The 16,081-nt window shown below is 41.6% G+C and overlaps 1 protein-coding gene across 2 annotated transcripts in view; it reads left to right on the top strand.

Annotated features, from left to right (window-relative positions):
* GRHL2 (grainyhead like transcription factor 2) overlaps window positions 1–16,081 on the top strand; it is a 169,293-nt gene that overhangs the window by 58,286 nt on the left and 94,926 nt on the right. For both annotated transcript variants that reach the window (XM_040261981.1, XM_040261980.1), the window contains exons 5-6: window positions 10,423–10,478; window positions 13,281–13,437. In XM_040261981.1, the coding sequence (XP_040117915.1) occupies window positions 10,423–10,478; window positions 13,281–13,437 (213 nt within the window). The remainder of the gene's footprint in view (window positions 1–10,422; window positions 10,479–13,280; window positions 13,438–16,081) is intronic.

The following is a 16,081-nucleotide window of genomic DNA, read 5'->3' as shown; positions in this document are numbered from 1 at the left end:
ATTTTACATACGGTAGTGTCTATATCGGAGAAGGCAATGGCACCCCACTCCAGTACTCTTGCCTGGAAAGTCCCATGGACGGAGGAGCCTGATGGGCTGTAGTCCGTGGGGTCGCCAAGAGTCGGACATGACTGAGCGACTTCACTTTCACTTTTCACTTTCATGCATTGGAGAGGGAAATGGCAACCCACCCCAGTGTTCTTGCCTGGAGAATCCCAGGGACGGGGGAGCCTGGTAGGCTGCCGTCTATGGGGTCGCACAGAGTTGGACACGACTGAAGTGATTTAGCAGCAGTAGCAGCAGCAGCAGCAGCAGTGTACATATTTCCATGCTACTCTCCATTCGCCCCACCCTCTCCTTCCCCCACTGTGTCCACAAGTCTGGTCTCTATGTCTGCATCTCCATTCCTGCCCTGCAAATAGGTTTGTCAGTACCATCTTTCTAGATTCCGTATATATGTGTTAATATGCAGTACTTTTTTTCTCTTTCTGACTTACTTCACTCTGTATAATAGGCTCTAGGTTTATCTACCACATTAGAACTGACTCAAATGTGTTCTTTTTATGGCCGTGTAATATTCCATTGTGCATATGTACTGCAGCTTCTCTATCCATTCATCTGTTGATGGTCATCTGCAGGTTGCTTCCATGCCTTAGCTATTGTAAATAGTGCTGCTGTGAACACTGGGGTACATGTGTCTTTCTCAATTATGGTTTTCTCAGTGTATATGCCCAGTAGTGGGATTGTTGGGTCTTGTGGTTTTATTTTTATAAAACTAGTTTTATTCCTAGTTTTTTAAGGAATCTCCATATGCTTCTCCATAGTAGTTTATCAATTGATATTCCCACCGACAGTGAAAGAGGGTTCCATTTTCTCCACACCCGCTCCAGCATTTATTGTTTATAGATTAAAACAATATAACTCTTTAGAGACCTTGTCTGATGAAAACTCAAGGAAGAATTGGTATTATCAGTAACACAGTGTGTATATGTATGTGTACTTTGCACCTTGCAGAGAGATTCTTTGTATTCTTCTCATGTGCCCAAAGAATTTGCAGAAGCAGTTGATCTTTGGTTGCTTGTTTGTTTTAAATTCACAGGTTTTAAGGGCACAGTTTGAAAATTTTGTTAATTGCATCCAATTGTGTAACCAACATCCGAATCTACAGACAGCTTCCTCTTCCTAAAAGTCTGAACTTGAAGCCCTCCCCTCCACCCTTTGCTCATGGCAAACACTCACCTGCCTTCAGTCACTATAATTTTGCTTTATCTAAAATTTCATATAAATGGACTGATGGAGTATGCAATCTTGTATGTTGTCTTCTTTCATTTAGTGTAATATTTTTGAGTTTCATCTATGTTATTGGTTATATTAATAATTTGTTTCTTAAATTGCTGAGTAGTATCCCATGGTAAGCATATATCACAGTTTATTCACCAGTTGGTGGATATTTGTTGCTTCTAGTTTTTGACTATTATAAATAATGCTGCTGTGGACATCCAGGTTTTAATGTGGACGTATGTTTTCATCTCTCTTGGGTACATAACTGTGGCTGGACTTGGTGGGTCATCTGGTAAATGTATATGTAGCTTTATATGGGTCATGTGGTAAATGTGTGTGAAACACTGTTGTGCAGTGTTTCAGGGTAGCTGTAATATTTTCATTCTCCCCAGCATTGCATGAGGATTCCCCTCTTCCACATCCTTGCCCAAGCTTGATACCACCAATCTTTTTAGCTTTACTTTAGTATATATGTGATGTTGTCTCATTATGGTTTAAACCTGCATTTCTCTGATGTCTAGTGATGTTGAATATAATTCTGTGTGTTTATTTGACCACTCCTATAACTCCTTTTGTGAAATGTGTGTTTCAAATAATTCACCCAATTTTTAGATTGGACTGTTGGTCTTTCTTTTATTAAGTTGTAAGAGTTTCTTAAATCATGTAACCCTTGACCAGTTATGTTTTGCAACTTGATGGCTGCTTTATTTAACTATTCAAACAGCAACAATATTTAATCTTGATAAAGTCCAATTGATCAATATTTTTCTCTTAGAGTTTATGCTTTTGATATATTGTTTTAAGAGATCTTGGCCTAACCTAATGTCACAAATATTTTCTGTTTTTTTTTTCCCTAAACACTTAATAGTTTTTACCTCTTGAGTGTAGGTTTATGATTCACTCTGAGATAATTTTCATATTGGATACTAGAGAAGTGTCCCTTTTTTTTCTATGTTGACATCCAGTGTTCCAGAACCACTTGTTAAAAAGGCAGTATTCTCTTCATTTAATTGCCTTGAGATCTTTGCAGAACATCAGTTGCTAATATAATTGTGAGTCACCACTCGTTTTTGACTTGGCATACGTCATGCTTTTTTTCTTTTTTTAGTTTGTGTCAGCTTGTTCCACATTTCGGAGCAGTGACTCTGCATTTGAGTCACTGGTCACTGACATCTCATTTTGCAGTCCACCTGGGCCGATTAAAGACAACAGCAGAAGGAGAAAACTTTTTTTTTTTCTTTCTTAAAGAGGAGTGTGATGGCAGCATACCAAATACTTGCAGCCTGCTGCCCATTTAGTTGCCAATAGGACAAACTTCAGCCACGTGAGGCTGAAATGGTAACCTTGAATAATAATATCTTAAAATAATAAGCATTTGATGAGCGCTTACTCTGTGCTGGGCATCATTCTATGTAATATGGACTCATGTAATCCTCCCCAAACTCCCATGAGGTAGGTACTATTATTGTCATCTCTATTTTCCAAATGAGATGCATAAGGGCAGCTATGAACATACCACAATAAGTGGCAGAGATGGGACTTGCCACAAGCTGTTGGTCTCCAGGGCCAACGGCCTTGACCGTTACCTCTATACTCAGAGACAACATGGGGCCTTCTGGTTCCCAGGAGTTCCATTGTTGAACATAGTGCCTTACCCAGATGTGTTCGTTTTTTAATCTGGGTGTTCTTTATCCATGTCGTTAGCTGTTTCTCATCTTTCATATGACAATAAGAGGGACAAAAGGGGCCAGCTCTCTTCAGCGTTGGTAGGGGCTCACAGTAGACAAGTCACGGTAGCAGCCCTTCCTTTCCTGGCTCGTCATTCCTGAATGCCTGCTGCTTTCTATGAACTTGGGGAAAGAGCAGAGGGAGACGGGATAAATTCGCTGTGCTCATCAGGGTTCCGTATCTTTGGGGTTCTGGTAGCTTTACATCAAGCATTCAGTGTCCTTGTGGTGACAATGTTATCTTCAGGTTTGCTTCTTTGCTTCCTGTGTGGCTTAAAATCATCCACATGCTTCTTCTCCCCGCTCCCCTCTCCTTTTTTTCCTGTTATTACTGGCGTGAGTGGGGGCCACTTCCTAGTTGTGGTGCTCGGGCTTCTCCATGCAGTGTCCTCTCTTGTGGTGGAACACGGGCTCTGGGTGCGCAGGCTTCAGCAGTTGCAGCAGGCTTGGAGGTTGTGCTGCATGAGTTTAGTTGCTCTGAGGGTTGTGGCATCTTCCCAGACCAGGGATTGACCTGTGTCCCCTGCGATGGCAGGTGGATTCTTAACCACTGGGCTACCAAGGAAATCCACCTTCTTCTTTTCTTTTTTTTTTTTTTCAAACTGAGCAAGGGATCTTGTAGGGTTTTGGTATTGTTGAATATTTGATTTTGCCCTCGAGCAGTCAGGGGTGCTTCTGTAGGGAAAAGCAAATCACTCCACAAAGGAATGTGAGGTGCATACTTTTTCACTAAAGGGTTGCTACTAATGCTTTTCTCACACAGTGCAGAAATATTCCATTAGTCACAGAAGAGTCCATGGATGTGGTCCAATGTCAACGGAACCGTCACCCTATTTGGGGGATGTGTTATCAGTTGTGCTTGTGTTGTAGATAAAGAGGCTTATGAAAGGAAGCTATTGTATTTGGGGTTTTATTTTGAAGTGAAGGAGAAAGCAACTTACCAGAAACTAAATGTGAAAATTATTTCCATTGAATTTAGTTTAGGTGCTCTCCTTCTCTTGGAAATCAGTGTTGACATTGCATAAGTTATTTCAATGTGATGTAAATTAGTTGAAATGATCTATCATGATCTTCAGCCATGGCATTGTTAACAAGTTATAAGATTAGGTGATTTCAGAGTGATTTCACTAAGTAAATTTCACTAAGGAAAATTTGCCTGAAACCTAGTACTTCCTTTAGGCAAACTATTAAAATCCCTACTACTTGTTGAATTAGCAAGTTTCATTTGCTCTTACAGATAACTTCTTCTCTCTGTATCCATATGTGTATGTGTGTGTTTGTATGTGTGTGTGGGTGTGTTGTGTGTGTGTGTGTGTACTGATACCAAGGAAGGGAGCAATTTCGTTCAATTCAAGCCAGTAGCATTAAAAAGTTCTTTAATGAATTTATTTAGCTAATTTGATTTATATTTTATTCTATATCCTCTTTGTAGTAGCATTTGGTAAATATTTGTTTATACTGGGTGTTAGGCATTTTGCTAAATGTGGGAGTAGAGAGAAGGGGGTGTGTCTTGGTTTATGTGCTCTAGAAGGTTACTATATAATCTGTGAAGAGACATAACAATAGTTGCTGTTTATTGAGTACTACTGTGTGCCAGGCATTGTGGCTTACACATTTTATTTAATATTTACTATACCACAATTCTGCAAGGAAGGTATTATTTTTTCCCACTTTACAGATGAAAAAAACAGACGCAGAGAGCTTATGAATGTGCCAAATGCCACACAGCTAATAAGCAAATAGTCGAGTTGGTAAATATAAATCAGGGTAGTATTAACACCTATCGGGTTTCTAACGCGAAAGTGAAAGTCGCTCAGTCGTGTCCGACTCGTTGCAACCCCATGGACGACTGTACAGTCCATGGAATTCTCCAGGCCAGAATACTGGAGCTGGTAGGCTTTCCCTTCTCCAGGGGATCTTCCCAACCCAGAGATCGGACCCAGGTCTCCCGCATTGCGGGCAGATTCTCATTGCAGGCAGAATTCCCTGCAATTCCCTCATTGCAGGGAATTTTCAGATTCCCAGCTGAGCCACAAGGGAAGCCCCAGCAGATTTCTAGGAAACCTGTAAAACTTGAGAGAGGGAAGAAAGAGTTTTTATAGAGAAATCATGTGTATTGTCCTTATAAAAATCAGAGAGGAAGAATAAATTCGCTTATTCTATTCTACAGTTTTGTATAAGTCAGTTAACAGAAGTCTAACTAGCTGTAGGAATGAAGAAACTCCAGATCTCAGTGATATGAGACAGTGAAAGTTTATTTCTTGCTAATAATCTTGATACCAGTCTATAGACCCATCTTCTGATCAGGAATCCAGGTTCTCTCCATCGTGTGACGTTACCGTCTCTGTATGTGACTTCAGAGTCACCCTAGCTGGGGAAGAGAGACCATGGAGATGGCACACTGACTTGTAAACACTTTGATCTGAAAGTGGTACTATTCCCCCTCTTCACATTTCACTGGCTAGAACTAGTCACATGGTCTCAACTAACTGCAAGAGGGCTGAGAAGTCGATTTCCCATTTAGTCCTCCAGTTTGCTCAGGAATGAGAACCATTGGGTTAGCCAAAAAGTTTATTCAAGTTTTTCCATAATATCTGAAAATATAAAATATGAACATATTTAATATAATATATTAAATATTTCATGTAATAATAATAATGATCATCATATCAATGTATATATAATAGATATATTATATATAATATATATTCAGATTTCCCCATAATATCTGGAAATTTATAAATATGGAAATACAATATATATATTATATTACTTCCCTGGTGGCTCAGATGGTAAAGCGTCTGCCTACAATGTGAGAGACCTGGGTTCAATCCCTGGGTTGGGAAGATCCCCTGGAGAAGGAAATGGCAACCCACTCCAGTATTATATTATATACATGTATATAAATATAATATCTTATGGAAAAACCTAATGAACTTTTTGGCCCACCCAATATTTATAGGGAAGATGAGATATCTCTACCATGTATTTCATTACTTAGCTCCTGGTAAGTTAATTGTCAAATTAAGGTAGTTTACAGAGAATCCTGTAATGAAATCAAAGAATTATTTGTCATACCCAACAGACTTATGATGGTTATGTCCATTGATGTCCTATTCATCTGCAGACTGATACGGAAAGTTACCCTGGATCTAAACACTGTCCAATGTAATTTTTAAATGGTAGTTCATTTCCTCCCCTAACTAAAGAATAAAACCTTGAAAATGTTGATTCAGTTACTAAAATAGATCATGGCTTTGCTTTTGATTAGTGCAACCAATTTTATTATTTTTTATTTCAAATACTCGAAATAGTGCCTGGAGAAGGAAATGGCAACCCACTCTAGTACTCTTGCCTAGAAAATTCCACGGATGGAGGAGCCTGGTGGGCTGCGGTCCATGGGGTTGCAAAGAGTCGGACACGACTGAGCGACTTCACGAGTACTACTAAAACTTCTATCATTTATTATTTTGTTCTTGAACCAAGAAAAATTTTGGAAAATCCTTAGAATACAAGTTTTATACTTTGGGAAGATTTAGGTTTCTCTCTATGTGCTGTGCTGTGCTGAGTGGCTTCAGTTGTGTCCGACTTTTTGCAACCCTATGGACTGTAACCTGCCTGGCTCCTCTGTCCATGGGCAAGAATACTGGAACTGGTGGCCATGCCCCGCTCTGGGGATCTTCCCAGCCCAGGGCTTGAACCCGTGTCTCTTACATCTCCTGCATCAGCAGGCGGGTTGCTTACTACTAGTGCCCCCTGGGAAGCCCTTAGTTTTCTCTATTTGTAGTCAAAGTTGATTGGATGTCCCATTTTTCCAGCTCCTGCCCTCTATCCAACTCTTGCATAGAATGGATCTGGAAATCCCCTTCCTGTTAAAGCTGTTACTTGGCAGCACCGTTTGATACTTTGATACTTTACTTGCCTCTTGAAGAAGTTCTTGGCTTTATGCCCATAGCTCAGTTACCATCTATGCCCTGAATACTTTGCACACTTTTTTCTCTAGCCCAGTTATCTTTGCACCCTATACCTTTGTGCCCAACTGCCTGTTTGACTTTGAAAAGTAAAAGTGAAAGCTGCTCAGTCATGTCCAACTCTTTGCGACCCTATGGACTATAGCCTACCAGGCTCCTCTGTCCATGGAATTCTCCAGGCCAGAATACTGGAGTAGCTAGCCATTTCCTTCTCCAGGGGATCTTCCCAGCCTAGGGATTGAACCCAGGTTTCCCACATTGCAAGCAGATTCTTTACCATCTGAGCCACCCGGGAAGCCCCCTGTTTGACTTTCCACCTATACAAAACCTGGTTTACAAATTGTTTTCCACCCTAGTGGAGTGACACCACCATCTTTCTGGTTTTTGAAGAAACTAGGATTATTTTTTCTGCATACTTTGCTCTCTTATCATCCTGGTCTAAGTCATTATCAGTTCTATCAACTTCTCTTTCTTTTTTTAAAAAATATTTTAATATACTTATTTGGCTGGGCCAGGTGTTAGTTGAACTTGGGCCCTTTTTAGTTGCATCTAGCAGGATCTTCCAGGTGTGGCATCTGAACTCTTGGTTGCAGCATGTGGGATCTACTTCCCTGACCAGGGATTGAACTCACACCCCCTCCATTGGGAGCACATAGTCTTAGTCACCGACCCACCAGGAAAAGTCTCCGACTTCACTTTCTTACACCTCTCTGAAATCCTTCCTTTGTCTCCATTCTGCTTCCACCTTACTGACTCAAGCTATCATTATCTCTGGTCTGTAAAACAGTCCACTTTTGTACACTGTACCTGGAATGGTCTTTTCAAAATTATAATCTGATCATGACACCCTATTATTGAAATCCCATTGTTTCTAGGATCGAGATCTAAATCTGTAACTGGGTTTCAGGGCCTTGCACGTTCTGTTTCCCCTCTGCCTTTCCCGCCTCACCTTGCACGTCTTTCCCCCTGGTGCCCTCTGCTCTGAGCTTCATTCAGTTCTGTGAGCCTAATATGCCCCTCCTGCCTCAAGACCCCTGTGAATGCTGCTCCGTGTTTCAGATCTGTGTTGTGCAGTAGATACTGTAGTCACTAGCCACATGCAGCTATTAAAATTGGATAAAATTTAAAATTTAATTCCTCAGTTATCTCCATTCTAAGTGCTCAGTAGACACATGTAGCTAGTGGCTACTGTATTAGACAGTGAAGATATACAACATTTCCATCTTTGCATAAAGTTCTGTTGAACAGTGTTATTCTAGAATATTCTTTACTACCTTCCACACCCTTCCTCCTGTGTGACTTTCTTAGGGAAGACCTCCTTGTCCTCTCCTTTCAATTTCTAGTAAAATCAGTTTTCTTTGAATCTAAGTCCACCAGCCAAAGACTACCACGAACATATGTAGTCAAAGTTGCATTTATTTAGTCTGTTTCTGCAGGGGATCCTTAGGGACAGACAGCTCATAAGAGAGAGTTAGGAGGAGCTCTTGATAGTGTTTGGGCTTGTGCTGGATGAATCGAAGAAGGGATCATGGAAGTGACAACCAGTTCTGGGTTGTGTGTATCAAGATGTTGGGGGCGGTCTAGAAACTGGGTGTCTCCGTTGTTACTGTTCAGAAGAGGTGATGAGCAAAGCGAGGCTGAGGATATCTTTGCTAGGAAAGCATCAGTCCCACAGGAGGAGGGAGCGTTGCTCACTTGTGTAGCTGTGTTGCTGTCTTCTGGGCTTCTGTTGGGAGCATTGCTTATCTTCTGTTGGTCTTCTCTGTTGTGCCACTGGAAACAGTACATCCTGTTAGAACCATCTAGGATGGTTGTCAGTGGGACTGATTTCTACTTTCTCAGTTGTGATGTACTATCCTAGAACTCTGTCGCTGTCCTCAGAGTGTTTGCATGTGGTTTATAAATTTTTAAATGAATGATTATTTGGCTAATCTACTAGACCAGAAGCCTCATGAGAGCAGGGCCTGCATCTTTTCTTTTCCACCGTGGTATCCATAGCACCTAGCATGGTGTCTGATACAAAGTAGATGCTCAGTAAATATTTACTGAAAGAGTGGATGAATGAATACATTAATAAGACCTAAAAATTGGTGACTGATTAAAGACAGGGAATTATATAGCTATATCTGATGTATATATAAACTGTGATGTAAGGGTCCACTGCATTCTAGAGGTGGTGGTTGGAAAATAAACCACCATCCTAGAGATAGTGGTTAGAGATGGTGGCTGGAAAATAGCTGGGGCTAACCCTTTCTTGGGGGTGACAGAGGATGAGATGCACGGATGGCATCACTGACTCAATGGACATGAGTTGGAGCAAACTCCCGGGGAGAGTGAAGAACAGAGAAGCCTGGCGTGGGGTCGCAAAGTGTTGGACACAACTTAGCAACTGAACACCACCACCAAACCCTTTCCTGAGAAGGAAATCTTTGAACTACTTGTCAAAGAATGAACATTTATGACAGAGAAATGAGAAGCAAGAAGGTTGTTTCTTAGAGAGACTAGAAAAAAGGCCACAGTGGAAGGGCCAAATGCATGTGATCCACCAAGTGCTTTTTCTTCAAAGTTCTGTTATATTCACTTTAGGATCAAGAGTTAGCACTTTTGTGCATCTGCTTGAAAAGGTTCTAAAATGTAGTAAAATGCATCCTGCTTGCACTAAATAAACAACAACTGATGTCTGTGAACCCAAACCTCCTCATGTGTAATATCATGACTTAGAGTTTCCTCTGCAAACTCACACTTAACGATGTTGCGATAATGAAGATCTTAGAGAAGGGCACCGGATATGGTCAAGTGGTCACTATAGAACAGAATTTAATACACGTAGATAGAGCTCGCCACATTCCAGGAACTGTTCTTACTAGTTCACCGCTAATAATGCAGTTAATTCTTCTCATCACTACAGCTATGCATTTTACAGCTGAAGAAAATATGGCACTTGTCCCAGTCTACACAGGCAGCAGGTAAAAGAACTAGAACCTGATTCTACACAATCTTGCTCCCGAAACTATGCTCCTAACACTCTCAACAGGGCTTATGATATGCTGTATGGCCTCCCTGTATTCAGTGTTCCATTAACTCAGAATTCGTGACTTTGGGAATAGTGCTGGAGATAAGAAAATAGAAGAGATATTTAAATGTTGGAGGAAACAGTTTCCAGTACCTGAAAGCACTTTAGGAGCACCTGTGAATATGTGAACAAAAGTACAAATACATTTTATGTTGAACATAATTGTCAATGTGCAGGTACTATGCCAGTTCTGTACACAAATGGTAACTATTTTCACTGTAGTTGAAAACACAATACCAAAAAAATGTGTAATTTTCCTTTCTAAAACAAGGATAAGACAGTTTGGATACCTTTGCCACTTTGGTGTGGGGCGGGAAGCATAATGACTCACCTATTTGTTTTAATTTTGATGACTTTTTATATTTTGCAGAAATTTCGGAGTGCTTCAGTTGGGGCTGAGGAGTACATGTACGATCAGACATCAAGGTAGGTTTCCAGGAGATGCCCCTAGACACTTGATGCACCAATAACTGTTTAAATGTATCTTCAAGTTATACTTCTGCACCTTTAAAATAAAATCTTCTTCTCTGCACAATGACTTCTAAATTATTATTTCCAGTCTTGATCAGCTTTCTGAGGCCCATACTCTTTTCTTTGTCCTTTAGTTGGCTAGATATCCCTTCTTAGGTGTTCCTCTGAACATCGGACACTTGGGCCTCCAACACAACGTGTACATGATGGAGCTCTCTTTTCTTCTCCCCTTTTCCCCTTCCTTCTTGACTTCTTTCACATCTGTTCTTCCACTTTTATTCCCTCTTTTTAAAAATTAATTAATTAATTCCATTTTTTTTTTGGCTGTGCTGGGTCTTCATTGCTGCGTGCAGTCTTTCTCTAGTTTTGGCCAGCAGGGGCTACTCTCTAGTTGCCGGGTACCGACTTCTCGTTGTGCTGGCTTCTCTTGTTGTGGAACACAGGCTGTAGGTGCATGGGCTTCAGGAGTTGCAGGGCACAGCCTTACTTGCCCTATGGCATGTGGGATGTTCCTGGACCAGGGATAGAGCCCATGTCTTCTGCACTGGCAGGCAGATTCTTAACCACTGGACCACCAGGAAGTCCCGTTTTCGTTTCTTGTTAGGCGTAATGATGTAGCCATCCTCCTAGCCACACATTCCGGAGGTGCCTGAAGGTGCCTAAAGACGGGAGAGAAGGGCGTAAATGAATGAATCTCTCCCATTTGCAAATCTTACCAGTGATTTCACCATTTCAGGTAGAATAAAACACAAATTCCTGGTGAGGGTGGTTAGAGCCCTCCATGCCTTGTAAACCTCCTCTCCCACTGTGTTTCTTGCCCCTTTACTTTTACGTATATGACCCTCTTTTCTTCTGTCTGTTTTCTCTTAAAGTCTTTCTGCTCCTTCAGGGTCTTGTTCCAACCTCGGGCTCCCCAGTCATCCTCTCCAGATTGTTCCAGACAGAAATTGGCATGCAGTGGTGGCGGCGAAGGGTAGGGAAAAGGCAGAGAAGAAAGTTTCGAATCAACTTCTAAAATATGGAAGTCCATGGGTAATTTACATGCTATCCATCCAAATAACCATGCAACCAGCTATTGGGCCATTAAAAAGAGCACTGACCTACCATTTTCCTGCCCTGTTTTCACTTTCTGCTGCTGTCATTGACCCCTAGAGTGAGCGAGTTTCTCAGCCTCTTTTCAGCTGTGAAATGAGGAAGGTGGTTCTTATCTTGTGCTGTGGATCAGCCTGGGGGACGTGAATCATTTGTGTTCAAATGTGCTTTTATCTGGGGAGAAAGTTCACAGCTTTCTTCATGTTTTTCAAGCAGGGATTCCTAATATCCTGTCTAGGTCTCAAATTTTCTGATTCAGTGGTTATCTCGAAATTGCTTTTTCCAGGCAAAATGACAGTGGAATCGATTCTATCTTGAATGATTTATTTCCCACCTTATTCTAAGATGCATATTCTGGAATTCACTTTGTTTATCAGCTTTAACCTAAGATTTTTTTTTTTTATCAAATAAGAGAAATATTATTTTGCCCTTCAGATTTATTTCTCATTACATAAGCTAAAAGATATGAAACATTGCAGAAATATTCAACATAGAAAGCAAGAGTCCCCCGTAATCTTACAGGTAGATCATTTTAGGAAACAAACTTTGAATCTTTTTGTATCTAGTCTTTCACAGACTGTGAAATTTAAAGGGCTAAAAAAATAGATAGACACAGTGAAGAGTTTCTGATGATCCAGAAAACAGACAAAGCATTTGCAATTGGATCATCATCTGTGCCATCCTGCAGGGTAGCAGAAATAAATATTCTGAATGAGCATCTTAAATAAAAAAGATGGTGGTTCATATTTGTTGCTCATTTTAAACAATGGCTATGTTTTTCAAAGTTGGGAAAATCAGTGTTTTCATTTTACAAGTTAAATTATATTTGTCAAATATTAGGGAAATTATTAAGAGCAGGGATCTGCAAACTTTTTCTCTGTAATAGGCTAGATATTAAGTATTTTAGTTTTAGTGAATTACACAGTCTCTGTCGCAACTACTCAGCTGGGCTGTGGCAGTGCAAAAGCGGCCTTGAGAAGATAAAAACAGATGAGCGTAGCTGTGGGCCAGTAAAACTTTATTTACAAAAACAGCCAGCCGACTGTCTCTAGCCCAGGGACCATTGTTTCCTGCTTCAGAGCAGTAACCCTGTCATGAGTTCTTCTGCAGGCTGAGAAAACAAGACCCCCAAATCAAAAAATAATCCCTGTTATGAAACTAGATTCCCTAGAGGTTTCAATAATGAGTGTTGAGTTCTACATTTTTATATTCTGAGATATTTTAAAGTGGGATGTAGCTATGTGCAACACCTCAGTTAGACAAAAGAAGGTTAAGTATATGGATCGATTGAACAAAGGTACTCACACCTATGGCTTATTGCTAGCATGAAAGAAGCAAGTCCTATCTAAGTTCAGGCATTGCAAAGTGCCAGCTAAAACCTAACAGAGGCTCCCCTGGCCCTGCCTGGTTCAGTGGGATGGGCACTGCCGTGGACTTTCTCCCTTCTTAGCCATCTGGTTTATGGGCCACTAATAGAAATGTTATGTGCCCTGTACTAGCAGTGACCTTTGGTATGGTCTCATCTCTTTTGCCATATGCTCTGTTTTGTCTGTGAAATGGAGTAAACGTTGGTTAATGTTCATACAAAATGTTATTGATGTGAAATTGATCCCAAAGGCAGAAATGTCTGAGTGAATCTGACCGCTATTTGCATTCTGTTCACAGTGGCACATTTCAGTACACCCTGGAAGCCACCAAATCTCTCCGTCAGAAGCAAGGGGAGGGCCCGATGACCTACCTCAACAAGGGACAGTTCTATGCCATCACGCTCAGCGAGACGGGGGACAACAAGTGCTTCCGACACCCCATCAGCAAAGTCAGGGTAGGAGCCTCATTTCTCAAATAAAGTGTGGAGGGATCAGATGAAAGCATTGTTAGTTACCAGCCTTGTGGAAGGGCATGGAAAAAAATTCCAAAGTAAATAATTCTAGAACAAATGTCAGAATTGGGGCACAAGAACTTATTGGCTTGCAGTTTATCATTTTAATCAGTAACCAATAAACCCCAGGGAACAGACATGGTGGGAACATGCTTTCTGACTGTATCCAAGGAATTTTCTCAGCTTCATTCATTTCCTACGTGGTGTCTAGTTACTATCATCATTGTTTTCAATCAAATGATGTTCATTTTTCCAGTAAGTAGCTGTAGTCAGAGCATATCTGTGGATGGGAAAGAGCTGGGCTTTCTTCTGTAAAAGAGGGTGCAATTCATAGGTGTCCCTGGGCCCTTTGCAGCTCTGCTTAAAAGCCTCCTACAGCCCAGTGCTTACTAAGGAGTCAAGGGGTTCAGTTCAGTTGCTCAGTCGTGTCCGACTCTTTGCAACTCCATTGACTGCAGCACACCAGGCTTTCCTGTTCATCCCCAACTCATGAAACTTGCTCAAACTCATGTCCATTGAGTCAGTGATGCCATCCAACCATCTCATCCTCTCTCATCCCGTTCTCTTCCCACCTTCAATCTTTCCCAGCATCAGGGTCTTTTCAAATGAGTCAGTTCTTCTCATCAGGTGGCCAAAGTATTGGAGTTTCAGCTTCAGCATCAGTCTTTGCAATGAATATTCAGGACTGATTTCCTTTAGGATTGATTGGTTGGATCTCCTTGCAGTCTAAGGGACTCTCAAAGAGTCTTTTCCAACACCACTGTTCAAAAGCATCAATTCTTTGGAGCTCAGCTTTCTTTATAGTCCTACTCTCACATCCATACATGACTACTGGAAAAACCATAGCTTTGACTAGATGGACCTTTGTTGGCAAAGTAATGTCTCTGCTTTTTAATATGCTATCTAGGTTTGTCATGGCTTTTCTTCCAAGGAGTAAGCATCTTTTAATTTCATGGCTACAGTGACCATCTGCAGTGATTTTTGGAGCCTCTCAAAATAAAGTCTGTCACTGTTTCCATTGTTTCCCCATCTATTTGCCGTGAAGTGATGGGACTGGATGCCATGATCTTAGTTTTCTGAATGACAAGTTTTAAGCCAACTTTTTCACTCTCTTTCACTTTTATCAGGTCCACCATAGTTTGGTCTCAGGTCAAACAAAAGGGAGGGAACACAGCCCCGCCCATCAACAGAAAATTGGATTAAAGATTTACTGAGCATGGCCCCGCCCATCACAACAAGACCCAGTTTTCCCCACAGTCATTCTCTCCCATCAGGAAACTTCCATGAGCCTCTTATCCTTATCCCTCAGAGGGCAGACAGAATGAAAACCAGAATCACAGAAAACTAATCAAACTGATCACATGGACCACAGCCTGGTGTAACTCAATGAAACTATGAGCCATGCTGTGTAGGGCTACCCAACATGGGTCATGGTGGAGAGTTCCGACAAAACGTGCTCCACTGGAGAAGGGAATGGCAAACCACTTAAGTATTCTTGCCTTGAGAACCCCATGAACAGTATGAAAAGTCAAGGAGTGGGCATGATATGATCCCTATCTGGAGTGACTTGAAAGAATTTTCACATCCATGAGGGTTAGTTCTATTTGTGGGAAATGAAACTGTCTTGGAAGTCCGCCAGCTTCTGGCATTCTTAACTCTGCCAAGAAGGGCAGGAACTGGTAATGCTTCTCTACTGAAAAGGAAAATTATATACACAAGAGCTCTGAAAAGAGGTTGAAGGACTTTCCTGCCCTGTTGTAAAATGATCTATGCTGCTGTGTACGTGCCTCCTTATTTTATCATAACTGCCTCCTCCTAAGCTGCTTCTTCAGTACACTGAGAAAGAAACGCTGTGCTCTGCTGGCCCAGTTCACCCCATCTCAAATTCCCATGCAAAGGGTAACACATGGAGTCGCAGAGAAAAGCATATCTGGGCACCTGCTGGCTGACTTGCCTATTACCAGCTTTAGGTAAAATCATTACAGTGGCATGCTCTTGAATCAACCAGGTTTTATGACATTGTTTCCATGAGAAAGACAAGGAAGAACTGCTCCTTCTTTGTCCAATAGGCCTTCCTCCCTTCAAGGCTGTCCCGGTTCCAGATTGGAGCTTCAGGAGGCAGGGCGGTTGAGAGTGAAGGGAAGGATGGGGAGGAAGGCTCTGGGGCTAATGTCCTACCTGAGGCTGTGCTCCGGGGCAGGTGCAAAGGTGCCCAGTGTGCTGTATGCCTCCAGGGGGCTTAGTATGTCCCAAGCTTGTGGTCAGGCCTGCGGTGGAGGGATGCCGCCCTTGTCCCCATCGTCCCAACAACCAGAGCCACAATAGATCAGCTAGTATTTATTGTGTGTGTACGTTGTACACCGTGCATCGAGTAACTCTGAAACTAGCAACAACCCTATGCCATAGGCATTACTTCTATAATGTTCCAGATGAGGAAACTTGGCCTTTCAGAAGTCAGCGACTGGCCAAGGTCACACAGCTCAAATGTGAGGGAGCCAGGTTCTATCCCAATCAGACTTCTAACCTACTCTCTTAACACCCAAGTGTACAGTACTGAGTTTCATGGAGGCCTGAAAGGCATAGGCTC

This window comes from Oryx dammah, unplaced genomic scaffold (genome assembly GCF_014754425.2).
Source record: "Oryx dammah isolate SB20612 unplaced genomic scaffold, SCBI_Odam_1.1 HiC_scaffold_19, whole genome shotgun sequence".
Classification (NCBI taxonomy): domain Eukaryota; kingdom Metazoa; phylum Chordata; class Mammalia; order Artiodactyla; family Bovidae; genus Oryx; species Oryx dammah.
The sequence above is the reverse complement of the archived record's forward strand: the minus strand, read 5'-3'. Positions and strand labels throughout refer to the sequence as shown.